Here is a 27,482-nt window from a genome sequence, read left to right on the forward strand (position 1 = left end):
ATCAGAATATTACTTTTAAATAATATTAAGTAATGTTACACATGAGCTTTATAAAATTTATGTGGTTTTGAATTTCTAACTCAATAATCTTAGTTAATTTAAAATTATGCAAAATGATACATTTGGTTTTGGTATCTATAATAAAACCAGAAAGTTGTAAAAAGAAAAAAGCTGTAAGCCTATGAATATACAATATATAAAACTGTTTTGACTTCATTAATGGAAGAGACTAGCATCATGCACTATCCAAACAATAGTTAATTTTGAAACCATTTATTCTGGAGGTTCATCAGAAATTGCATTTTTATGTGAATTCACACACTCTTGTTCTTTCCTGTGTACCTGATCTAGACTCCTTCAAAATCAGCCATATTGTCCACAGGTAACATACAGCCGGGTCATGGGTAAGAGGGAGCAGATAACCCATGTGGAAATAATTGTACTTTAAATTGTATTTAAATTAATTCACGGGACTTGATTCCAAGGGACAAATACAGTGTCACTATTCTTGACTTGCAGAACAAGTGAACAAATAAAATAGTGAACAAAATACAGAATTACATCAATGTATAAGCAATATTCCATTTAAAAATAAAACTTCTTCCTATTGAATAGCTTCATTACTTCATAAAGTATTTTTATGAAGGAAACCTAGCCGCAAGATTTTTCTTTTCACTCCCTTGGATTGGCCTATCCCATAGAATTGGGTATTACCTGCTCACTTGCTTTGGGTATCTGATTTCCATTAATTTAAGCTAGATCTTCATACTTACATAGTGTAAATGTTTGGTGGTGTTTTCTTTATGTCTCTTTCTCTTTACTGTTGTCAACTCTTAAAATCTCAGCATTTGCTTACCACTATTATATCTCTATATAGTAATGTTTTAAAGCCATGTTTAACACAAGTTGTATGCTTTCAGTCTTTGAAATGTCTGTCATTGTACTGATAGCTATCATAGTAAATCAGACTTTAAAATATAATTTACTAAAATATCATTAAAATAAATACGACACAAGCATTGCCGAGAAAATTTGTTATTATGTAGACATAATAAAGTATTACTTTTTCAACTTGTGATTTTATGAATATCATTCAAAAGTAGCATGCACCATGCTGGGCATAGTGGTGCCTGCCTATTGTCCCAGCTACTTGGGAGGCTGAGGCAGCAGCATCACTTGAGGCCAGGAGCCTAAGGATGTAGTCTGCTGTAGTTATTCCTGTTATAACCACACATTTCAGCCTGGGCAACAGAACAGCATCCTGTTTCTTTAAAAAAAAAATTAATAATGACCATGCTCTTGTTAACAAGCTTTTCAAATATTTAGATGGAGCAGAGAAATATTAAGAAACCTAAACTTCATGAAATATATCTAACTTTATTATCTGTAGCAGTTTAGCTGTTAATATTGTCCAAGATGAAAGAACTGCTTTTTATAGTTTTTTTTCCTTAAAACAGTATTTTAGAAAATCCTTCATGACTCTAAATATTTTCCTATAAACATTATTTTTTAAGAAGATACATAACTCATGTACACAGTTCTTTCCATGTAAATCTTTCCCTTGTAGGTGCTTCAGTTGAAATTTTCGCATATGAAACTTTATTATATTTAGGAAAAATGAGTAGAAAGATACTACTTTCCAGGTTCTGCATCACCCAGTCTGGATGTAGTTCCCTCCCCCAACCTCCAGCATCATTTAAACTATTTAATGTATATATTCCCACAAATAAGGAGTTATCATACATGTAATTATTTTGTTATCTTAAAAAAATTTTTTTGTAAAATCTTTTGGTACAAGGAAAAATGTTAGAATTCATATTTTATATACCATTCAAATCAGGTAGCTCATAATTCTTTTTGTCTTATAGGATTTATAGATTTTTAAATTATTCATCTAAGCAAAATATTTCATGCTTTTAAAGTAGAATTTCTTTGGCAGTAACAACTTAAAAAAGAAAGTATTAATGTGTAACTATAATGTAAACAATATTGCTATGTTACTAACATACTTTGCCCCTTTAATTCTGCTTTTTAAAGAAAAACTGTTTATTTGCTTATTTTTTTTGCATGAAGTATACTGCTGATGAGGCAGGGTGGTATTAGTCATTGTTGGGAGCCATGGAGAAGGCATCATTTACTTAGACCTTCATTTATATATGGACAATATTGAAACAATTTATCATAGATTCTTCATAGAGCCTTTGTTCTCCCAGAAATAATGAGAGATATTATATATGAATTTAAATGGATTTGTTTTTGTAGGTGGGCTTTTATGTAAGATTTGGTGGCATGCTTCCATTTAAAAATAAGGCATGCAAAATTTGGTCCCTAATTTGGAGATAATTAATAGGCACCAATTTTCACTCATTTCTGAATTGGCATGGTTTTATTTAGTGTTTAACTCGATCTGAATGTCATAAAGCACCATTTACTTTGCCATTTTGGATGTTAATGAATAATGAGTTGTAGTTTTGACTGTTTTACCTACTGCAGGTGACCAACTGAGTGCCATATTGAATTCCATTCAGTCACGACCCAATCTCCCAGCTCCTTCCATCTTTGATCAAGCTGCAAAACCTCCCTCTTCCCTAGTACACAGCCCATTTGTGTTCGGACAGCCCCTTTCCTTCCAGCAGCCTCAGCTTCAGAGTAAGTCTGTCAGCCTTACCTGCCTCATCAAGCATTTCTGAAGCTTTGTTCTGAGTTGTTTATCAATTACTAATTAGTTATCAACTCATCTGTTTTTTTTTAATTGGGATGTTATCCCCTCCCACATTTTTGAAATATTTAAGCTATTCTGAGCTAAGACATTCTGCAGCTAAGACATTTGCTTTAATCACAGATTTTTTAATTGAGTAGTTATTAAAATATGACTATTACGCTTTCCATTTTAATTCCAGTATAAGCAGTTACATACTACAAGAAGACATGTTAAGAAAGACATTTTTAATTTAAAGTTGATTTAAAATTCATATCCATGACTATGGTAAGCATCACTTAGAGGGACAACTTTCGCTGGATTTTTGTTACTTCAAGATGTCCCAAAAGGATAAAGCCATTTCACTGTATCACTGGGTAGAAGAGAGACTGTACTTGTTTGGACAGGTTTGTTAGTTTTTTCTACATGAATTTGATATCTATGAAATGTATGGCAATTTAGGTTTCCCAGTTTTCTCAAATTGTTGTCTCCTGTCTTTATTTTGTTGTTGTTGTTCCTAATATGTTAAATTGATCATTTGATTTCAGTTCTGCCTTTTAGGATTGCTGTAGTCCTTCATCCATGTTAGTAATTCACATTGGTTTGGAAAGGAGACCCAAACAAATTACATATAACTGAGTGTTCTTTTTTTCTTATAACCTCCTGAACCTTCCACATAAACTTTTCAAAGCTCTATCCAGTATGACAACAATGTACTCTTCTTGGCATTCATTTCTCATGTTGGCTATACAATAAACACATTAATTGAATGAGCTAGTTTATGAAAGTCTCAGCTTGTATACCATCGTTCAGATTCAAATGCACAACCCCTTTGCTTCGGTAAAGTATATTCGCACTTGGGTATAAGTTATTTTTCTACAAAAATACTTGAATAAGTGTTTTTAGAGTCATGTAAAATATGCTAGCTGGTTAGTTTTTGTTAAGAACTAGGATAGTATGTAGCTAGCAAATGATATTATTCATTACTTTATCCACCTTAGGCAAAGGGTATATATGAGTATAAACTTTTCTGGGTTTCCACTATCCATTAGGAAAGTTTAATTAATGAAATTACTTAGTTTGGGAGTATAAGTACTATCAATTTCTAGCTTATCATCTTCATTCATGTATAATATTCATTTGAATATCTGTTAAGAGAATAATTTCAAAGAAACAAAATAGTGTTGTGTGTGAGATAGTTTTTTCCTTCCACGATAAATATTATTTCAGAAGAATGAAAGAAGTGAGAAGATAGTTTATTAATTTTGTGGTACATCAAACTTTTTACATTTAGATGTACTACCTGGGTTTCAAGAAGTTTTAAAGGTAAGGACAAGGGAAAAAACATAAAGGAAAAACATAAGAATCAGTCAGGTAGAAAATTTATATTAGAAAATTTTAATTCGTTCATATTCAAATTCAGTTTTAAAAGAAAAATTGCCTATGTCAGGGCAGTAGCAGACAAAAGAATGAAGGCATAAGGAGAACCTTTTTGTTCTATCTAAAGAGTCATTGCATGTCTTTACAAAAACAAGTGTAATTGCTATTTTTATTTTACCAAATTTAATAAAATATTTCAAAAAATAAACTAATAAAAGTTGATTCGTCTCTTTCAGGGAATAACAGTTTTCAGGTGACATTGTGTCAATATAATTTTATGCACATGTGTTACCAGTACCACCGCCTTATTTACCACTATCCTGGAAAAAATTTGGACTCATGGCTTAGCTATGTTTCAATTAGCAATTTTCAGAATCATTACTTGCCTATAGTTCAATAATGGAAATCACTTAGGTCTTGTTTTAAACTTCTTATTTGCAACATGTCACTGAAGTTTAACTTCCCTATTCCAGAAAATGGAAGTCTTAATCTTTAGCATAACAAAAAGTATGGAATCTGAAAATAGTTCTAACTTTTTAAAATGATTCAGGCTTGTATTTTTCCCATCATGTTAGGAAAGGTAAATGTGGCAGAGTGCCAACATTTGTTAAGACTCCCCAAGCATGAAATTCTTCCCTAAACCTCACTGCCACGTATCCCACTAGCATATCAACCTATACTTGAGAACATGGCTTATTTATAGTGAACTTCCTATGCCGTTTAATAAAATGAGAATCATTTTGGTCTTACACTTTTGTAATACTAAATAAACCGTTATGCAGAAGACCGTATTTACTAAATTTTGTTTTTACTAATAGTCACTGCTGTATATTAAGGACTGTACTTAAGCGCTTTAATAAATCCACATTTGAGATATTCTTATCTGTGTTTTACAGAGAAGGAAACAGAGGCTTAGAGAGGATAAATTATTTGCCTCAGAACCATTCGTAGTAAAATGGCAGAGCCAGAACTTGAGGTCAGTTCTGCTGACTACAAAGGCTGTTTTAAATATTCAGTCTTACCTCGGTAAATAATGCAAAATCTACTCATATATATATATATTTATATATATATGTGTGTATATATACATATATAATTTATATTTAAACTAGGTCTGGCATCTAGAGTATTAGCTTTTTTCAGATTGATTATTTTTCTTTTTGTAGTTTGATTTTTTTTTTTAATGTAGCATTAGTTTGAATGGAAAAAAAAAAGATTTCCTTAATGTCATAACTGAAGTTCCTGGTTAACTAGAAAAATTCTACAAAGACATACATAAACTGTTCCATAGTTTAACTTCATCTAGCATTTCTGTAAGCATTATTATATGTAATTCTTCAGGGTTTTTTTCTGAATCATAGTTTTTTTTTTAACTTATCTTTGGAAATTTAAAAATAATCTGGCACATTAAGTTAATTTGATGACTTTTCTTTAGAATCAGGCAACACTTTGTTCCATAAAATAGAATGTTTGGTAATTTTTTAATTAGCAAAATTATTTAATTTTATATACATAGAAATTATTTCAACTGTTATTCTAGTGAAGTAGAATGTTACAGAATTAAAAGTTAACAAATGTCCCTTGACTTATCATGTATATGTGCCAAGACATGAAAAGTGTACATATAGAATTTTTCTTTATTGTTCTATAATTTATTTTTTAATTTTAAAACTAGTTTTACAGTTTTTAGAATTGGTAAGCAATTTAGTGATAACATTTGAGTGGACCAAAGTGAAACACGATATATGTGGCTCCTTTCTTTAAGAATATTATATTCCTTATTTTCATTATTCTCATTTCTTTAGAAAGATTCATTTTATGTCCTGTACCTTCTAACAGTGTCTTATACATCATAGTCATTCAAGGAGTGTTTATTGACTATAGGTATTTAAGATTAGCAGTTGATCAATTTAAGATCTTGTGTTTTCTATTATGATAGTCCAGTATTTACTCAGAGGACATCTTCACAGAAGAGAATTTATTTCTTTCTCTTATTAATTAAAGCCAACTATACTGTGATGATATGATGTATGATAATTGTAGATTTATACTGATTGAATTCTAAGCAAGATTCTCCAACTGAAAAACTGTATTGCAGATGACTTAATTTAATATAGCATTTTATCACTTTCTACCTACTGCTCAAAAAGCTGAATAGTCCAGTTAACTTTTATTTATTTGTGGTAGAAAAATGACAAATAAAACTGAAGACAATTTATTTTTTCTCCCAGATACTTTTTAATATTCTTTTTCATTTTTCGGTGTTTTATATTTAATTTTGATGGGTACATAGTAGACATCTCCCAGCAATTTTAAACATGAAATATATATGTCAAAATCCACAGTACTTTTAAGCACAGATATGATAGCTCTAGGTTACCTTGCAAAAAGAGTTTTTCTGTTACACTCATAAGTCATATGCTTTTTTTTTTTATTTTTTATTTTTTTTGAGACAGAATTTCGCTCTTATTACCCAGGCTGGAGTACAATGGTGCGATCTCGGCTCACTGCAACCTCCGCCTCCTGGGTTCAGGCAATTCTCCTGCCTCAACCTCCTGAGTAGCTGGGATTACAGGCACGTGCCACCACGCCCAGCTAATTTTTTGTATTTTTAGTAGAGATAGGGTTTCACCATATTGACCAGGATGGTCTCAATCTCTTGACCTTGTGATCCACCCGCCTTGGCCTCCCAAAGTGCTTGGATTACAGGCGTGAGCCACCACGCCCGGCCCATAGTCACATTCTTATATGGGACAAAAAAGTTGTTAAATGTGACCCCAAAATCCATTTGGATATCTGCATGACTATTTACATTTGAGAATATGAACACACTAAAGTACTATTTTTACTTAGCTTGTAGAAACATAGTGGTGGAAAGACTTTCAGCTCATATTTCACCTCCAGCTACTTACTAGCTCTCTTTAAGTGACCTAACAGGTCTGAATTTTTGTCAGCTCTTCATTAAATGGGATCACCAATAAATGTTATCTTTTGATATTATTATTGCCTTTTGATGCAAATACTTAATATCTCTCAAGCTTCGAGGAAACTATAGAAAAAGTCCCTCTCTAAGAGAGAGCAGCTTATTTGAGTTGCAGGAATAAATTTAGAAAGGGACAAATGAGCTTTCCTAGCTCCTTTTGGGTCTATTTTTGCAACATAATATGATTTATTGTTTTAAGATTAATTCTTAATGTATTTAGACTACATTCAGATGTTAGTGTGAATGCTAGTATTAAAGCCAAGTTTGTTTGTAAAGCTTAGACTGGGTCATTTCTACCCTGGATTATAATCTCAGCACTGTATTTGTCAGTTTGTTGTTTGCCTGCTTTGAAGATTCGTGGATGAAGACCTTGCTCTAGGAAGGAGGACCTGTGGAACTTAATCCCTGTTTTAGGAAATTAGGGTCAGTGTTGGTTCAAATTTTGAAGTTCAACGAAGCTTTTCCTCTTGACCCTATAATGTCTGTCACAGCAACCAACATATTTATTTTAGTTTTGAGTCTAACTTCTCTAGCATCTGTACAAATACGAATCATTTTAGGCATGGGCTTGAATTTATCTTCACTGAGCTGAGCTGTCTTCTCAGTGGCATAAAAGCCTTGACCCAGGTATTTTGTTTTGCTGCTTCATTGGCAATTTATTCATCCACCTTTTATTTCATCCTAGGAATTCAAACCACAAAGAATGTTGATGTTACTTACAAGACATTGTGTCCTAGTGTATTTGTTTGCTTTCTTCTGACTTGATCTGACCTTTTATCTCTCCCTCTTCCCCTACCTCTTTATTGGCTACTGCGTTTATTTCACCCTTCATTATCATCTTTCTTTAGATGACTTACTCATTTTTCCATTTATTCATCTGCTTTTATTAAGTATCTACTCTGCTAGGTTACGGTGATGAGCAAGGTGGAAAAAAAAAAACAAACCATGATCACTGATCTTGAAGGCTTGTAGAATACTGTAAGAGATAACCTAGTTAAAGAAAAACGATGATATGTTTTAAGTGCAACAGAAGCAGTATTCACAGGATGCAGTGGAAGCGTAGGAGAGAAAACTTCTGGCTCAGCTAGGAGAAGTAAGAGAAACATTCAAAAAAGAAGCAGCTTCTACTCAGAGTGTTGAAGGACCTGAAAGAATTTTCAGGCAAGGAGGAATGGTGATGAGGAAGGCGGTTAATGGAGCATTCCAACTGTAAGGATAGCATGAGCTACACTACAGAGATCCACTGAAACAAAAGTATTTATTGAGTCCACTTACATGCCAGGCAGTGTACTAAGTGCTGGTCATGCAGAGGGCCAGTTTGGAATAATGAAACTCCAAAGCCTGATTAGAATAGGCTCAGGAGAAAAGGGGGAAAGAGAAATTGGAGACAATGAGTATAGAGAAATGTGTCAAGATTTGCTGTGAAGAGAAGATACTAGGAGAGAGGATATGAGATCTGAAGAGGGTTTTTTTCTGTTTTGTTATTGGAAAAAAATGTTTTATCAAGGTGGTTTTCTAAAGAAAATAATACAGTAGAAATATTAATGATGCAAGAGGGTGAGGAGAATCACTGGCACAATATTCTTGTACAGAAGAGTGTATGCAGACCAGGCACAGTGGCTCACACCTGTATTCTCTGCATTTGGGGAGGCCAAAGAAGGATGACTTGAGGCCAGTAGTTTGAGACCAGCGAGGACAACATAGCAAGTCCTCGTCCTCGTTTCTGTAAAAATAAAAAAATTTTTAAAAAGCCATGCATGGTGATGCACACCTGTAATCCTAGCTATTTGGGAGGCTGAGGCAGGCAAATCACTGGAGCCCAGGAGTTCGAGGCTGCAGTGAGCCATAATTGCATGCCACTGTACTCTAGCCTGAGCAACAGAGTGAGAACTTGTCTCTTAAAATATATATATATATATGTGTGTGTGTGTGTGTATATATATATATATATATAAAATTTATTCTCATAATTAACATTCACATTTATTATAATTAACATTTTCATAATTAACATTTGCATTATTGACTGAGAAGTTGAAAATACAAAATTATTCATATATTACATACATTTTTATTAAAAATGTATTAAAGCATTCTCATGATTTTGCACTTAATTTAGAAAGGATTAGGTTTGCCCTTTGTTATTCTCTCAAACTTCTGTACTGTTTTCCTTAAGTATATCTCATTACTTAAGCTGAACAAAACAAAGTGTTCATTTTTTATAACCAGACTTCTCATCCTTATTATTAGATTTTCTTTCCTTCTTTGGTTTATTTAAGAAATCTGCATCATCAGCAGCCATTATGTCTTTTGATAGCATAATTAATTTCAAGTCTTCAAGGGGCCTAAGAAGTTATCCAGCTCTCATTTTGAGATGAGAGAACTTGCTGCCTTGCCCAAAGTCATAGCTGGCAAATCTAGGACTTGAACGTGAGAGTCTACTAACTCATTCCAGTGGTTTTTTTCCCTATTACATCTCAGTTATCTTACATAGACTGAAAGAAGTGGGAAAGACAGGAGGTCATTTAATTCAGCCTTGTTATTTTATACTTTAAATCCCTCGACAACATCCCTGATAAACTTTTGTCAGGTGGGTAATTAACGATATGTCAAGGCTGTTCTGATTTTTTGTATTTCTCAGTATTTGTTAGAGCAGGGATCTCCAGCCTCCAGGGCGCAGACCACTACTGGTCCGTGAGCTGTTAGGAACTGAGCTGCGCAGCAGGAGGAGAGCATTGCTGCCTGAGCTCTGCTTCCTGACAGATCAGCAGCAGCATTAGATTCTCATAGGAGCGCAAACCCTAGTATGAACTGTGCATGCAAGGGATCTAGATTGCAAGCTCCTCATGCGAATCTAGTGCCTGATGATCTGAGGTGGAAGTTTCATCCTGAAACTGTGCCCCCAAACTCCCACTGTTTGTGGAAAAATTGTCTTCCAAGAAACCCTGGTGCCAAAAAAGTTTGGAGACCATTGTGTTAGAGAACTAAGGAAACCCTCCTCCATCTGCCATGTAAGAATAAAGGGAAGAATGGAACAGTTCCTCTGTTTCCGTAGTTACCACATAGTCCCATTTTGAGGCAACGAGTTGTTGGCACCTGCTTTTTCCTTCTTTCTCCAAATAGTACTTTAAAGCTATCTTATCCTAAAAGCACTTCTGTTTTTGGTTTAGGGTTTTAGCTGTCTTTATGCCAAGTAAGCATTGTGTCTTTCTCAGGATGTTCCTTCCGGAGGCAGGAAAGGGTTATGGTTAATGCGAATCACTTGCTATCAAAATGTCTGATTTCTCTGATGTGTAATTAATGTTTTTTCCCTTGCAACTAATAAGCAATTTGTGAAAAGTGAGATTTTTACTTTTAAAAGCATATCCAGTCTTCTTGTGTCTCAAGTTAATGCTTGGGAAGCAGTATCTATCTGTCTCTTCTTGTATGTTGAAGTTATTCTTTCTAACTAAGGCTTAAGATACATACCCATCGGCCGGGCGCGGTGGCTCAAGCCTGTAATCCCAGCACTTTGGGAGGCCGAGGCGGGTGGATCACAAGGTCAAGAGATCGAGACCGCCCTGGTCAACATAGTGAAACCCCGTCTCTACTAAAAATACAAAAAATTAGCTGGGCATGGTGGCACGTGCCTGTAATCCCAGCCACTCAGGAGGCTGAGGCAGGAGAATTGCCTGAACCCAGGAGGCGGAGGTTGCGGTGAGCCGAGATCGCGCCATTGCACTCCAGCCTGGGAAACAAGAGCGAAACTCCATCTCAAAAAAAAAAAAAAAAAAAAAAAAAAAAAAAGATACATACCCATCAAATTATGCTCAGAATTTTTGTCTCAGCTTTCGCAAACGTGGAGATGATATGCTTTTCCTAAGTGTTATTTTCCTTAACCATATATACTAAAGATTTAGAATATATTCAGTAATGGCCGGGCGCGGTGGCTCAAGCCTGTAATCCCAGCACTTTGGGAGGCCGAGGCGGGTGGATCACAAGGTCAAGAGATCGAGACCATCTTGGTCAACATGGTGAAACCCCGTCTCTACTAAAAATACAAAAAAAAAAATAGCTGGGCATGGTGGTGCGTGCCTGTAATCCCAGCTACTCAGGAGGCTGAGGCAGGAGAATTGCCTGAACCCAGGAGGCGGAGGTTGCGGTGAGCCGAGATCGCGCCATTGCACTCCAGCCTGGGTAACAAGAGCGAAACTCCCTCTCAAAAAAAAAAAAAAAAAAAAAAAAAAAAAAAAAAAAAAAAAAAGAATATATTCAGTAATGTGCTGTGAGTATGTTTTCTTCAAGTTCAATTATGTGTAGATGTCATTTAGAGAAGCAGCGTATTTGTGGGGGGGGAGGGTATTCACTTTATGTATCCCATCTTCCTTTCCACATTCAGATCATGTGGATTAATGTTATCATCTAGTAAAAAGCTTGTTTCTAGTTTATCCTTAAGTTTAAAATATTGTTCTTTCATTCTTTTAGTGTAATTCTTATAGTATACTAACATTTACGTAAATAAATCTTATGTAAATACTAACATTTTATGTAAATACATCTTTAATTCTTTTAGTATATTAACATTTATGTTAATAAATCTTAGTTTCCTTTCCATGTCCTAAGCTCCTTTACCATTCACATAATTCCGTATTTCTTCTGATAAGTTTACAACAAAGAATAATATTGGATGTATTGATTATGCAGTACTACATCTAAAACTGTCAGTCAAGAACAGATGCCATAGCTAAGAGCATATACTAATCACCACTGCCACTTTATTTTATGTTTATTTTATTTTTATTTTTTAAATTTTATTTTATTTATTTATTTATTTATTTGAGACAGAATTTCACTCTGGTGCCAAAGCTAGAGTACAGTGTCACGATTTTGACTCACTGCAACCTCCACTTCCCAGGCTCAAGTGATCCTCCCACCTCAGCCTCCCCAGTAGGTAGGACTAGAGGCAAGTGTCTTCACACCTACCTAATTTTTGTATTTTTTGTAGAGATGGGGTTTCACCATGTTGCCTAAGCTCATCTCAAACTCCTGGGCTCAAACAATTTGATCACCTTGGCATACCAAAGTGCTAGGATTATAGACTTGAGCCACTGTGCCTACCCCTGTCACTTTCTAAAAACTCCTGTGAAGCTTTTATAAAAGTGGGAATAATAATAACACTTAATTATGCTAATTTTTAATCTGCATATTGTTTGATTAATCACATCTTTTGGCCAAGTTGAAGACATAATTTATATATTATCTCTACAAGGACCAATAAACTAGTTTTTAAATATGTTTTAAATAAATAATTTAAAAATTAATTTCCCAAATATTCTCAGCTATAAAGTTAGACCTGACTTTTTGCTGCTTCTTATAGTAGCCTATTGCTGTCAAAAATATCTGAAGTTCTATTCGGGGAGAAATGGAAATGCACAATTACTGGGATTTAAATTGAGTGAAGAAAGTCAGCAACATTGTTCCCATCATTCTACCATAAATGTGGCAAAATCTTACAGTTTGTGACAGATCTATAGAATTAGATTTTCTTATATTAAAAAAAAAAACACATAAATGTTGGTATGTATAGCATGAACAGAATACAGTGCTATTTGAACATTGTCGTAAGACTTATTTATAAAACTTCCTCAAGCTCTTCCCAATATCTTATTAAGATTACATCTCAACTAAGGTGGGAGGAGGATGAGGATTGAAAAACTGCTTGCATCTAGGGTGGGAGGAGGATGAGGATTGAATGCTTGATTACCTAGGTAACAAAATTATCTTTACAGCAAACCCCCATGACACACAATTTACCCGTGTAACAAACCTACACATGTTACCCCTTGCACCTAAAATAAAAGTTGGAAGGAAAAAAATTGGAACACAAAAAAGGAAACAAGATTACCTCTAGTCATTTTACTAAGACTGTAAAATTTGTGACTATTACACTTCCTCCTCAAGATTGAGAACTAAACAACATGAGAAGCACAATTACATTCCAAAGATTATTTTTGCCTATTGTTGTTTGTAGCCTCTCAGTGGAATGTCTTTGAAAAATTTTTTTATCAATATTATCTCACCTGCTGTGAGTATTGGTGACAGTGATACATGCATTGTGATTAAACACCTAGCCTCCTGAATATAATGTAGTTCCATTACATTGTCCTTCCAAATAGCCTCTTAATAATTCTTTTAACATTGGCTGCCAATAATTTAACAAATTGTTATTGAATGTCACAGCTTGATTATAGAACATAGTAAGAAATCAACAAATTGAACACCAAACTGAATTTAATGCTAAAACGTACCCTTTTTTAAAATATTGTATTACTGATTTTAACTTGTGAAATGTAACATTTCCAATCATTGCTTAAGTGTTGACTCAACACTCAAAGATGATATAGGCTACTTTTAAAATCCCAAAACCTCCAGCTTTGTATACTGCCATCAGGTGATGACAGGTGCCTTGATTCTTCCAGTTTATGGTTCCAGTGATAAGGTCAGGGCCCTGATACAGCAAAACCACGATTTGTCTTTGTTAAACTGAAATGAGAATGTTTTCCTTATTAGAAAAGTTTACACTGCTTTATTATTGTTATCAGTACTTAGAGAAGACTTAAAAAGTATAATTTACAATGAACTCTTAAGTTTCTATGTCTAGTAAATTATATGACTCAGGGAATTGTATTTTTGGGATCCAAAACAAAGAAAACAAAATGACCCATAAAGAACCGTTGTGGCTCATTCATGTAATCCCAGCACTTTGGGAGGCTGAGGCGGGTGGATTGCCTGAGGTCAGGAATTTGAGACCAGCCTGGCCCACATAGTGAAACCCCATCTCTAGTAAAAATACAAAAAATTAACTGGGCGTGGTGACGGGTGCCTGTAATCCCAACTACTAGGGAGGCTGAGGCAGGAGAATCGCTAGAACCCAGGAGGTGGAGGTTGCAGTTAGCTGAGATCATGCCATTGTACTCCAGTGTGGGCAACAAGAGCAAAACTCTGTTTCCAAAAACAGAATCATGTTGTTTATAAGGGCAAACTATAGGGAACAAACAACATTAACTTCAAATGAGCACTGGAGAAAAAAATCCTGATTCTTTAAAATTATTTTTAATATTATTCTCTTTAACTTAGTGATACCCAAAAAAGAATCAAAATTTTGTGAAGATGAGTATGATAATTACTTGTCTTATCTGTAATAACAGGATTTTTTAATAGCATGATTACTTCTATCAAATGATTTTTAAAACATCAAATTTTTTTCTTTTGTGTGTAGTTATCAATAGTATCTCTTATAGATTGCTTCCCTTTTTTAAATTAAAAAGTATAAATCTCTATAAAAATTAACTATAACTTTATGAAAGTATGTTTAAACTTGAGCAGATTTTGTAAACATTTAATGTGTGGAACATGTGTTGTTTCTAACAACAGCTTAATTTCTTTAGTCACTTTTTTAAACTTTCATTTTTGAAAATGTTTTTTCCACTCTGAATCATGCCTAGGAAGCCAGTCTCTAGCCTTTGTAATATATTGAAAAGACTTGAAGACCATTTTGTTTTCAAACTTTTTTCCAGGAGTTTGTCCTTAAACTTTTAACATCTTATCTTACAGGTTTCCTTATAGTTTTTCACATTTCTGTTTATAAGTGCTTCCAATTAAGATGATATTCCTGTGTCTTCTTGCTATATGGGGTCTCCACAGATTTTTTTTAGCAGCCAGGCCAGAAGATTGTATTCTTTCCTATGTTGGCAGTTTGAATTCCCTTTGAATTAACTCTTCCGTGCAGAGGCTGCCACCGTTCTAATTTGTGTCTTGAATTGTATCACCCTCCTAACTGATACTTTTAGCAGTAGCTGCAAACGCTTTATTATATGAGGCTTAAATAGCATAAGAATTCCTTTTGCAGCACCTGACGTATTTTGAGGTTTATAGATTTGTTCAAAATGAAGGATGTGCAAAAATGTTAAAAATTTAACTTTTTTAAACTTAGATTAAGATGTTTTTATGCCATGTATGTTGCTATCTACTCCTATTCTCTCTTGACCTCACTGCATTCGAGCTTTAGTCCCTATTCTCAGAAGCTGCTATAGGCAGTCTGTGATTTTTGTGTTGCTACATTCAGTTGTCGGTATAGTGATGTCGTTTTACTTAATCGGTCAGCAGTATTTGACAGAGTTGGTCTGTCTTTCTTCCTAGAAAGATATTCATTTACCTGCTGGAAATTTCCTGCCTTACTGACTGCTCACTTCTAGTATCCTTTCTATATCCTCATCTATTTCATCAAAACGTCCCAGGGCTTTGGCCTTTTCTAGACATCACTCCCTAAATGGTCTTTTGCAGTCATAAAGAATGACACATCTGTGGCATATGACTCCCAAGTTTATCAGCTCCTGATATGGTGTATACTTATTTGTTCATTCCCTTTCTCCTAAACATAAACTCTGTGAGAGCAGGGACTTTATTTCTGTTCACTATTGTGTCTGCAATGCCTAGAACAATACCTGACACATAATACATACTCAATACTTTACATTGAATGGCTACTTAATTTATGAGTCAGTCATCTTGACCTTAAGAATGAATCAGTCAAAAACAGTAATTCTATTATTTTAACAAAATTGTGTGTTGTGTCTAGTTTATTTCAGTAACACTAAGACAACTATCTCATTACCTGAATTTATTCAGCTCAACTGATTAATTTTGTTTTAATTGTTATGAGTTAAAATTTTTTAATTCAGTAAGTTTTTTTAGATTCAGATAGAGCTGTTTTTTAGCTTACTGCTTTTAAAAGACTACACTTTAAAGGTTCTATTAATTCTTTGATAAAAGCTAAATTAAGTACTTCATTTCTTGCATAGTAAATTATTGACGTTCCTGACATTTTTTCAGTGACTTACACATTTTCTTTGCTTTGTTTATGTTGTGAGACATTGTGTAAATGAAATTTAGTATCAGAAGTAGGATTTACAAAACAAATACTAAATACTGGGGTTGGTACTAACTTTTTCACTGAAGATGGACCCAGAAAAGTAGCCAAACACAATGTCACCTTGGGTTCATTCAGAGATACATACTGGAAAATTATAGTAAGGGGTCCATTCAGGAAATCAGGAGACAATAGGTTAAGCTGTAAGTAATAAAATTAACATTTCTTTGTCTTTCACTATTAAAAATAAATATATAAATCTTTGTTTAAATAAGCACCAAATTAAAGAAAACAAAGCTAAAGAAATGTAAGTCTAAAATGAAATGCTCAATTTTGATTTATCAGAGATATGAGCTTTACTAAGTTTTAAGTTAACAAATTTGGACATTAACACATATTAATCTAAATTAATTGATTTGATCTTTGTTTCGGTTTTAGAGAAATGTACTTGTTGAAAAATTTAGCAGAATATAAACTATTTAAAATAAGTTTATACTTGCGTGCCATTTGAAATGCTTTGTTTTTGCTTGTGTTCTCTGCTAAATTTTTTTTCCGTTGAATCTGTGCTGCTTCTTTGCCAATGTTTTCCACTGTAGAATCTCCATCTCGCAACCTTGCTTCTCGTGAGCGCATTTACAAAAATTATGATGTAGCTGGGCCTGCCTCTGCTCTCTCATCTCTGTCTCACAAACTGAAGGGTGGGTATACATGCTCATGGATGGGCCATTCTAAATGAACATAAGGGAGTTTCATTAAAGACGTTTCCATTCATCTCAGTCATTTTCATGCCGTTCCATTTTTTTAAATTAAAGCTTACCATTTTATATAACTTTGTACATGTTTGGGTAATTTATGATGTTCCTATTCAGTATTATGATATAGATTATCCTAATTGCTATACATGTTTATTACATCTCTAGGTTAAACAGTATTACTCTTATTTAATTTTAAAAGGTTATGAGATCTTTAAAAAAAAATCATAGGTATATACAAAGAAAGAATTACCTAATGGGGGAATGTTTAAAATCATTTTTATCAAAAAAAAAAAAAAAAAAAAAGAAAAGAAAAAAGATGGTATATGTGCAAGGCATAAAACAGATTTTTTAGTCTTAAACTTACGTAATATAAAAATCATTTTGCCATTTTAGTCCTTTATGAGAATCACTGATAATGAACTTGAAGTTTTTAAGTTTAAATTAGTTATTAGGACTTGTGTGTCTATTTATATCTATGTGTAAACCTACCTGTCCTGTATGGCATGGATTTTTCTGATATTATTTTCTTAGTGACTAAGTTTTAATATTTTAAACTCAGAAATATTTAAACTATTGACTGTGGACAAAATTTCAGACAATTAAAAAATATGTTTTTGGTCTTTCAAAACACTGCAGGTGATACTTAAATATTTAGTCTTAAAGTATTATTTAAACTTTTAAAATATTGTATTTAAAGAAAAATTTATCAAAAAGAAGTTGTACAGCAATAGCTAAAATATTGTATAAGTTTTTCCACTAATTACTGATTTTCTTTTTTTCTTAGAAATAGATAAAACAGCTATATGTTTCTCATTTATGCAATTGATACTATAAATGTATAAATAGGAAATATAAAAATATAGTGAATAGTATTGTACAACCTGTGCTGTATAGTGTATAGGATATAGTACTGTATATAATAGCGTATAGTATCATATAACCTGATATATGCTATATATCATTCCATGTGATATATACGTATAGCTTTATGATATAATATCCTGATAATTTATGATTTTTCCATGAAAAAAATATGTGAGTCATTAATGAATGAATACATTTAATATGTTTAATAACATTTCATTTGTTTGGCCTAAGTTTCTATCCTGTCATTATTTCTTTAGGATTCCTTTGAAGTTAGAAAAATGTTTACCTATTATCACTTAAATGTAAAAATACAGTCATTAAATAAATTAGGAGATGAATGTGAATGTATTATGTATTGTCTGAAGATTTTTTAGCAAACTATTTGTTTATATTTATTGATATTTTAAAGACACCATAACAATTTTTAGTAATATTTAATAACATGTTGCAAAACATTTGAAACACACACAAATGAAAAAGATAAACATAAATTAGTTAGCACATGAGCTTACTCCACTTAACAAGCATAGTCTTTTTTAAATATATAGAATATATTTTGGAAAAATAAGTTTTTCAAAAAGATGTATTTATCATTTGAAAAATATATCTGAGAAAGAAATATTTCTGCCATTATTTATGTGCTTAAACTTCAACAGATATTTAGCTGTCACCACTTACAGATCTTAAGAAAATATTCACCACTATTAGAGCTATAATAAAGTATACAAATGCCTATTTCTTCTAACACTGTGTAATAAACTTCTTTGCTCACATATGACAAGTGATGTTCCTGATATTTGGCAGATTCCATTTTTCAGGCAACCACAGCAGCTGTTTTCATGATTAGTGAATACCTGTCGTCATGAATGCATGCCTTCCTAGAATACAGGCAGCAGCAGCATGTATCCACCTTTCCTTTGCATGCAGCTGTTGCACAGGTCAGCCACTAGGACACATCTGACACAGGGAATAGGTAATCTTTGTCATGAACCCTTACCCATTATGTTAGAAATCCTACACAAGTTGTTCTGTTTTTATTAATCAGAGAGAAAACCTCTTTCAGTTTGGAGAGAGAGATATAAAAGACTTACTACCTGTTTGTCTAGATTCCCATTATTTATGGTTCAGTTTCTGAAATAAATGTGATGATAAAGGTGATAAACATGTGTCCAGCTGTCAGATTAATAACAAAAAACAAATGCTCCAAACATCACATACTCAAAATTAATGGCTCTGACTACTGATGTTTAATCTACCAAATATAATTTCTTATCAGATTTGCCATATACTGTTATTACTAGGTCAATAAGATGAGGTGGGCAGCAACTTATTAAACTACTTTTGAACAATTTGAGAGTACTTATTCATAGATCACACCTGTTTATCCGTGCTATCCGAAGATAGCATTGATATTTCGAATTCTATATTGGGATATTTTTTTAACCCTTTTTTTTCCCCAAAATTTAGCGCTGCTTGTTAATACTATATTTATTTTAAAAAGCACATAGATGATAAAGGAGGTTCATGACTGAATAATGATGTTTTGCAAGAAACTAAAAATCATCGTGTTTTAGTTACTTTTATTCATCCAAAGGACAGGAATAAGTATCCTGAATATTGGCATGTTGCAATTAAGCATTTAGTTTATCAGTGTTCCCTAAGTAAGGTATTTGACATATACTATTATTTCACCATGGAATTACACAACTTGCAAGCATCTAACCCTTACACATCAATAACTACTGTCTCCTCTGTCCTGTGGCCTTGGGAGCCTTAATTGTAAAAAGGGGACTCTTGGAGAATCTGAATATTTGGGAGTAGCAAAAGAAAAAAATTTAAGAAAATTGGAATGATTACTCATTCAACAAATATTTATTGAATACCTACTATATTCCAGGACTCCTTCTTAGTGTTACATCAGTGAAGAGTAACAGACAAAAATTTGCCCTTGGCAAAGATGGGGGCAGATTCTCCAGCACTACTGTCCTGAGCCATAGAGAACTAGAGCGTGACCATACACAATTCACACATGCACGCAAGCATAAAAACATTTTGCTACGTCACCTGAATTTGTTTACATCCTTTTCTCTTAAATAATAAAATAAAAACCTGCAGTTATAACCAGTTAACAAATCCATCTTAATTTCCTAGGAGCTCTCTTTTAAAAAATATAAATACTTTCAGATAGGTTTATGGATTTTCAGCTTTTTCTACCACTTGAAACCCTGCAGTCAGATTGCTTTTCTCCTAACAACTAACTGGTATCACTTGCACTAAGAGTAGAAGTTTTTATTTTAAGGAGGAAAGGCAGTGTTGAAGTTGGTACTATTTACTTGGGGCACAGGCAGCCTGACTCTAAATGCCTCAAAGAAAGGCATAAAATAGAATGAAGAGACACTGAATGAAAGGGTGCTAAAAACAATTAATGTCCATGCAGTAATATCTAATGCTTCACCTTACAAAAGGGAGGTGATTCTTCCTTTCATCCTGTTTTTCTTTCGTCCTCCTGATCTCCTGACTCCTTGTTTTGAGGGTCCACAGTTCAGACTTGTACACTCATTCTGAGGATCCACTGTTTCTCTGGTTTCCAAAGGGACACAAGCTGTGAGTTCTAAGCAGCTAAGCTTCCTGAACTTTTGGAGTATAACCTGTTTATAAATAATTAAATAACTGCTCTAGGGCATTTATGTGCTCATTATAAACTAATCTGATCATAAAACAGAGTGCCTCTTAAGCAGCTCTTTATTAGCCTAATTGTATTTATGCATACACTTGAAAATTGTAATTGTGTCTATGCATAAAATCAGTTCTCTAATTCAGCAAAACCTATACCATTGCCCTAAGGATGCAAGGTATCACTCTGCTGGAAATGTAGCTCTACTTCACATTTAAAATACAAGTTTTAATATTAAATAATTTCCTATTCAAAAAAAATATTTTTTATCTCTTTCTAGTCCTTCACTGAATTGAAATTCTCCTGCGTTATTCTACTAGGGCAGAGGTTGGCATATCACTGATAGTTCACACTGGATTTGTTCAGTCTGTTTTGCATCCATGAAAATAGTTTTTGGTGGTAATGGTTGTGTAATGATGTGTGGAAATTTTGTGAGAAATATTTCTCCTTCTTTATTCTTCAAGTATTTTAACATGTATGACAATATAAATTTTGTAGCTATGTTTTTAATTGCAGTGTTTAGTGGCTATCAGTAAGTTATACTTTTATTAATAAGTTTCACTATAAAATGGACCGTGCAGGTGATCGAGGAAACATCCCAACATCTTCTAGACCAGCCTCTACATCAGGAAAATCAGAGCTGTCCTCTAAACACAGCAGATCACTTAAACCTGATGGACGTGTGAGCCGGACTACTGCTGATCAGAAGAAGCCAAGGGGCACAGAAGGTTTATCTGCTAGTGAATCCCTCATCTTAAAATCTGATGCTGCAAAGTTGAGGTCAGATTCCCATAGTAGGTCACTGTCCCCCAACCATAACACCTTGCAGTCATTGAAATCTGATGGGAGGATGTCTTCTAGCTCCAGAGCTGAATCCCCAGGACCAGGTTCTCGATTGTCATCTCCTAAGCCAAAGACTCTTCCAGCCAATAGGTCTAGCCCATCGGGTGCTAGTTCTCCACGCTCTTCCTCACCACATGATAAAAATCTACCTCAAAAAAGCACTGCTCCTGTTAAGACAAAACTTGATCCTCCTCGGGAACGTTCCAAATCAGACTCTTACACACTTGATCCAGATACCCTCCGCAAGAAGAAAATGCCCCTCACAGAACCTTTGAGGGGACGGTCAACGTCACCAAAACCAAAATCAGTACCAAAGGATTCTAAAGATTCCCCTGGATCTGAAAATAGAGCTCCCTCTCCCCATGTGGTACAGGAAAACCTCCACAGTGAGGTGGTCGAAGTCTGCACCTCAAGTACGTTAAAAACAAATAGTCTAACAGACAGCACCTGCGATGACAGCAGTGAATTTAAGAGTGTGGATGAAGGTTCAAATAAAGTTCATTTTAGCATTGGAAAAGCACCACTGAAAGATGAACAGGAAATGAGAGCATCCCCCAAAATAAGTCGAAAATGTGCGAATAGACACACCAGGCCCAAAAAAGAAAAATCAAGTTTTCTTTTCAAAGGAGAGGGATCCAAGCCTTTAGAACCAGCGAAGCAAGCTATGTCTCCTTCTGTGGCCGAATGTGCCAGAGCCGTGTTCGCTTCATTCCTCTGGCATGAAGGCATAGTACATGATGCAATGGCTTGTTCTTCTTTCCTGAAGTTCCATCCTGAACTTTCCAAAGAGCATGCTCCTATAAGGAGTAGTTTAAATAGCCAACAGCCTGCAGAGGAAAAAGAAACCAAGTTAAAAAATAGACACTCATTAGAAATATCATCTGCACTGAATATGTTTAATATTGCACCCCATGGACCAGATATATCTAAGATGGGTAGTATCAACAAAAACAAGGTGTTGTCCATGCTTAAGGAACCACCTCTGCATGAAAAATGTGAGGATGGGAAAACCGAGAGCACTTTTGAAATGTCCATGCATCACACAATGAAGTCTAAATCTCCTCTTCCCTTAACTTTGCAACATTTGGTGGCTTTTTGGGAAGACATCTCTTTGGCTACTATTAAAGCTGCTTCCCAGAATATGATTTTTCCAAGTCCTGGATCCTGTGCAGTTCTTAAAAAGAAAGAGTGTGAGAAAGAGAATAAGAAGGCCAAAAAGGAAAAAAAGAAAAAAGAAAAGGCAGAAGTTAGGCCCAGGGGTAATTTGTTTGGAGAGATGGCCCAGCTGGCAGTAGGAGGACCAGAGAAAGATACCATCTGTGAACTGTGTGGGGAGTCACATCCATACCCGGTGACCTATCACATGAGACAAGCTCACCCAGGTAAATGATACTGTCAAATGTACATGAAAGTACTTTTTTCTTAAATGAACCTGATCACTTCATTTGAGCTGTTCTATGAATTATGTCAAAGGATAGAAAATTTATAGTATCTTAGAATGTCATTTTTAAAATACATTATCCATACAGAGTTTTGTGAAAAACACATAAAGAAATTCTAATAGTATGATGGCCAGGTCATTTAGTGCTATTTCACTTTCCCGTAGCAGGTTTCAAAAAATCTTATGTGTTACACATAGGGTACCCTTAAGGTTTCTGTCTCACACAGTAGAAACAATGGCGTGCCCATACCTACAGGCCATCTCCTTTGATTTTAGTATTTTCCTGTTCAGAATTGCAGACTAAATTAGATTATACTGATTTTTGTAGGCTTTTTCCTATGGAAGTGACATTGTTTTGTAAGAAGACTGCATTTTCAGTAAATGTAAGGATTTCTGTAACATTGACTAATAGTCCAAATTCACCTAGTACAAATTTGGTTAATTTTTTTGTCTACATATTATACCTCAAATGTTTTATGAATATTTGATTTCTGAAAATATATCATTGTTATAGAACTGTTATACTTGTTTTGTCTCATTTGATTGACATAATTAAGTATATCTAAATGTACCTATAGCCTATCTTTTTTTTAATCATTCTGAATAGAAACTAAGTATCTCTAACATTTTGGTCATGATTTAATCTATTGCTTTTGATCAGGTAACCTATTTTTCTGATATAGTTAGTAGCCTGAAAATTGGGTATCTACTTGACTATTTTGCTTTCTTTGAGAAGGTCAATCTGTTGTTAATGTGCGAGTAGTAAGGATCAAGCTATTAAGGCCACTTCAAGTGTTAAATATTTATTTTTGTTATTGTTTCAAGGTTGTGGCCGGTATGCTGGTGGACAAGGTTACAATAGCATTGGGCATTTTTGTGGAGGATGGGCTGGTAACTGTGGTGATGGTGGCATAGGAGGAAGCACATGGTATCTGGTATGTGATCGTTGTAGAGAAAAATACCTCCGTGAAAAACAGGCTGCTGCAAGGGAGAAGGTATTTGATTCCATTCGGAGCCATACTTTTAATGATATGGATACACTTTATAAAAATCCCTTTTTATGATATTATTATTACATCAGATAATTCCACATAGTTGATATTAAAGATCAGCTTTTACAGTGAAAATCATATACAAATTTAATATTTGTACTAAGTCAGCTGTTCTTAAGTTTAAAAAATAGCCATATATTGGAATAACACTAGGTAATTAATCTCTGCTACATATGTCTTATTGACAAGTATTTCTTGCGTATCTCTTCATTATTGTCTGTTATTCTCTACATATACAGATCATTCCTTTTTACCTTCCTTCTCTTTTCTCTTTCTCTTTTTTTGGCTCCTTTATTTTCCTATTTCATATCTATTCTCTCTTTTCCTTATTCACTACAGTGGAACACCTAACTAAAAAATTTTGCTGAGTAACACACCAAGATGATTTACTCTTTATAAAATGAATTATTTTTAGATTTAACTAGTTAGGTATTAAATTTTTCTGAAGAAAATAAGGAAGTATAGTTTGTGTTTGATACAAAATAATCTCAGTCAGCCCAGGATGAATATGAAGTGAATGTTGGCTTTTCTTATTTTAAAATAGTTTTACAAGTGTTTAATAATTTTTAATGGGAAACTCAAAATACTTAGCTTAGGAAACCAAGGATTTTAATGTAAGTCAGGAAAGATCACTTTGATTTTTTTCTTTGCCAGGTCAAACAATCTAGGAGGAAACCAATGCAAGTCAAGACCCCCCGTGCCTTGCCCACTATGGAAGCTCACCAAGTGATTAAAGCCAATGCACTCTTCCTGCTGTCCCTGAGCAGTGCAGCAGAACCAAGCATTCTGTGTTACCATCCTGCAAAGCCATTCCAATCTCAGTTGCCCAGCGTGAAAGAAGGCATTTCTGAGGATCTGCCTGTGAAAATGCCTTGTCTCTACCTGCAGACATTAGCTAGGTAATAAAATTTTGTTTTTGTTTTTTTTTTTTAATCACCTTTGGATTAACAGTGATTGTTTACTGATATCTGGGATATTTCAGTATTTGACCTATACTTCATTAGATATTGTACTATAAAGAAACTTCTAGGCATTTGTTTTTTGAGTTGCCTTGACTGACATATGACTTTATGGTAGTAGGTATTTTAAAAATTGTAAAAATGCTTCATCAATTTGCATTGTTATTAATAAAAAAAAAATATGTCTTAGAAAATAAGACTGTAGCTATCTTTTACTCTTTGGTAGGCTGACTTCAGTCTGTTAGTGGGAAATGCTGAAGTAGAAAGAAAGTGATGCTTCCTGTAGCAGTCTTTTATTTTGTAAATTATTCATTCTGTTACCATTTAAATGAGTACCAACTGAGTACCTACTAGCATTGTCCTAATGAACGAATAAGTATAACAAAAAAAGGTCCTGAATGAATGAATATAACAAAATCCTGGCTTCTATGTACTCATACTCTGATGTCAAGTCAGGCATGTCAGTGAAACATCTGAAATGCTGTGTGAGGAGTGCTACAATAGAAGCATGTATGGAGGGTGTAAGGATTTTGAGAGGGCCTGTTCACAGGATCCTTAACTCTGTGGTGTCTTGGGGTACGTCCTGTGACATCCTCCAGATCTGTTTTCTTAAACCCCTTCTCGTTACAGTCCTTTAGCATCTCTGCTCTTCCCTGCCATTGTCCCATTTCCTCGAGAGTTGGTCCATTTCTGAAACATTGGTGGGGTGCCCTTCCAGGTCTGTTGGGCAACAAATACTAAGACCTGTAAGGTCAGCAAAAGGTTAATTGGTTTCTGTGTCAATCTATTTAACAACAATTTTTTTGAATGTGCAGTATATTAACGTCCAGAAGTAAAGATAGAGGGTAGCTACCATTCTCTAAGTAAGTTCACGTAACCCGGGGAGCGTAGCCATCTCCCTGGGTTGGGAGGTTCTTGGCCTCTCTAACCCCAAAGAATGGAGAAACAGTGCCCAAAGGCGCAGTGACTTTGCCTTTTAAATAAATATCGTGGACCCAAAGAGTTTTGTTGACAAGTGATTTATTAGAGAGAGAAAGAAGACAGCTCCCATGCTGTCATGGGAGGGGACCCCAGAGAGGGAAATCCGTATAGGTAAGGAGCAGCTGAAATTTTAACTCTTGAAGTATTCACTCCCCATTCATGTTCTTGTCCAATGAGAGAAGTTCTTTCCAACTTCCTCTGGAGTAATTGATCTTTGACATCAGATTGGCTACTTGGTCCACAACTCTTTGAGTTAGAGTCCCCTCCTCCCAAAGCTTTTGGCAGGATTTTGGGACAAAAGAGCCCCTCCTGGCTTTCTCTACCTGGCCCAGGAGCCCAAAAGTCAGACAACTTTGTATTTGAAACCCCTCTGGTCCCCGGATGGAGGCGTGGAGGATGTGCTCAAAGGAAATACTAGCATTTGAAGCCACACCCCTCGTGGACCTGGGAAGAGGAGTCCGTCATTCGCACAGAAGTAAAGACATTCTAAGAAAAATGTAGATTAAGTTTTAATGAAATGACTCAGCTGCTAAGACTTAGAGAGGAAAGTTGAGATTGCTGACTCCAAAGGAAGGAAGGTTAAGGGTCATGGTTTCTCAGCACCCCAGGCAGGGTTTACATACAGAGGAAGACATGTGTATGTTGGGCATTGATCTGACAGCCATATAGTTTCCGAAAGTTGGTTCCTTTCCCTTTACCCTTCCTTCAGTTGATCAGAATTTTATATTTTCCTTATTATTTGCACTATGTAAATATTGTTACTCTTACACCAAATAGTAACTGATGATGACATTTTGTATTGTATAACTTTTGGTTTTCCATGGAGTCAAACTGTGTTACTTTTTAAATGTGTTAGTTTTTTCCATGTCTAGGTCAGTCTTCCCATGATATACAAAAGCTCTGTCAAATGTTCCCAATAAATAACTTATCTCTTAAAAAAAAAAAGAAAAGGAAAGGAAAAAAGAAAACTATGATGTAGGATGCTGTTAGAGCATCAAAGATGGAGAGTATCTGCATCTTCCCAAGGAAATCAGGAAAGCCTTCCCAGAGGGTCTGACACTTTAGTAGAATCTTAAAGGATAAATAGAAATCTAGCAGGCAGGTACTAGGAAGAAAGCAACTCTTGGAAGAATAACCCAGGTGAGCAAAGACACAAATCTCATTACACATTTGAGGAATCATGGGGTTGTTAAAGCACTGGCTACTGAAGGAAAACTGTGAAAGGCCTTTCAAAGTCGTTAACCCAAGTAATGTTGCGCCCTGTAGCCCAGATTAAGATTGCATTTTATCCCATGAGCAGAGGAAACAGTAGAAGGATTTTAAACAGAAAAATAAATGAGCTGGTTTGCAGTTAAAAGATCACTGTGGAATATGGAAGCTAATGTGGAGACTATATAAAAGTCTATTACTGGAGATAAAGAGAAACCAGTTAATATTCTATTTTCGAATATTAGACTTGAATGGTGCAGCCTATACTTTCACACATTATGCACTGACACTCCGAAACAGGCTTTCATATACCAAAATCAGATTTTTTTCATCAGCTGACAAATGAAGATACCTAGGTATTGCCTGCTGACATGGCTTGCCAACCAACAGTTCCATTTTGGAAAGTATCCTCTTTGTGTAGCAGAGTTGTGTGGTTTTTAAAATTTTATGCTTACTGTTGCAGTAAAATGAATAAGCAACAAAAATGAAAATATGACACTAAGTACACATGAGACTGAGATGGAAATCATCAGGTATGCCAAATACAACAGATCTTTAGTGTGAGTCACACCACTCAATGGACTTAGGTTAGCAACTGTTTGTTCTTTTTGAAAAGGAAAGAATCAAACTGTAAAACATGTGAAAAGTGCTAACTTAGCATAATTATAAATTTTTTTTAGCTCTTTGGGGAATGGGCACCGACTCCACCCTGAACCACAGACTTCATATATC

At 34.6% G+C, this 27,482-nt stretch overlaps 1 protein-coding gene across 13 annotated transcripts in view; it reads left to right on the plus strand.

The window, feature by feature from the left end:
- MYCBP2 (MYC binding protein 2) overlaps positions 1-27,482 on the plus strand; it is a 281,569-nt gene that overhangs the window by 200,719 nt on the left and 53,368 nt on the right. For 9 of the 13 annotated variants that reach the window (XM_074387566.1, XM_074387567.1, XM_074387569.1 and 6 more), the window contains 4 exons: positions 2,470-2,649; positions 20,847-22,490; positions 23,375-23,544; positions 24,256-24,500. In XM_074387566.1, the coding sequence (XP_074243667.1) occupies positions 2,470-2,649; positions 20,847-22,490; positions 23,375-23,544; positions 24,256-24,500 (2,239 nt within the window). The remainder of the gene's footprint in view (positions 1-2,469; positions 2,650-20,846; positions 22,491-23,374; positions 23,545-24,255; positions 24,501-27,482) is intronic. The other 4 variants (XM_074387568.1, XM_074387577.1, XM_074387573.1 and 1 more) reach the window with 2 other exon arrangements.

Source organism: Saimiri boliviensis, chromosome 16 (genome assembly GCF_048565385.1).
Source record: "Saimiri boliviensis isolate mSaiBol1 chromosome 16, mSaiBol1.pri, whole genome shotgun sequence".
Lineage (NCBI taxonomy): Eukaryota > Metazoa > Chordata > Mammalia > Primates > Cebidae > Saimiri > Saimiri boliviensis.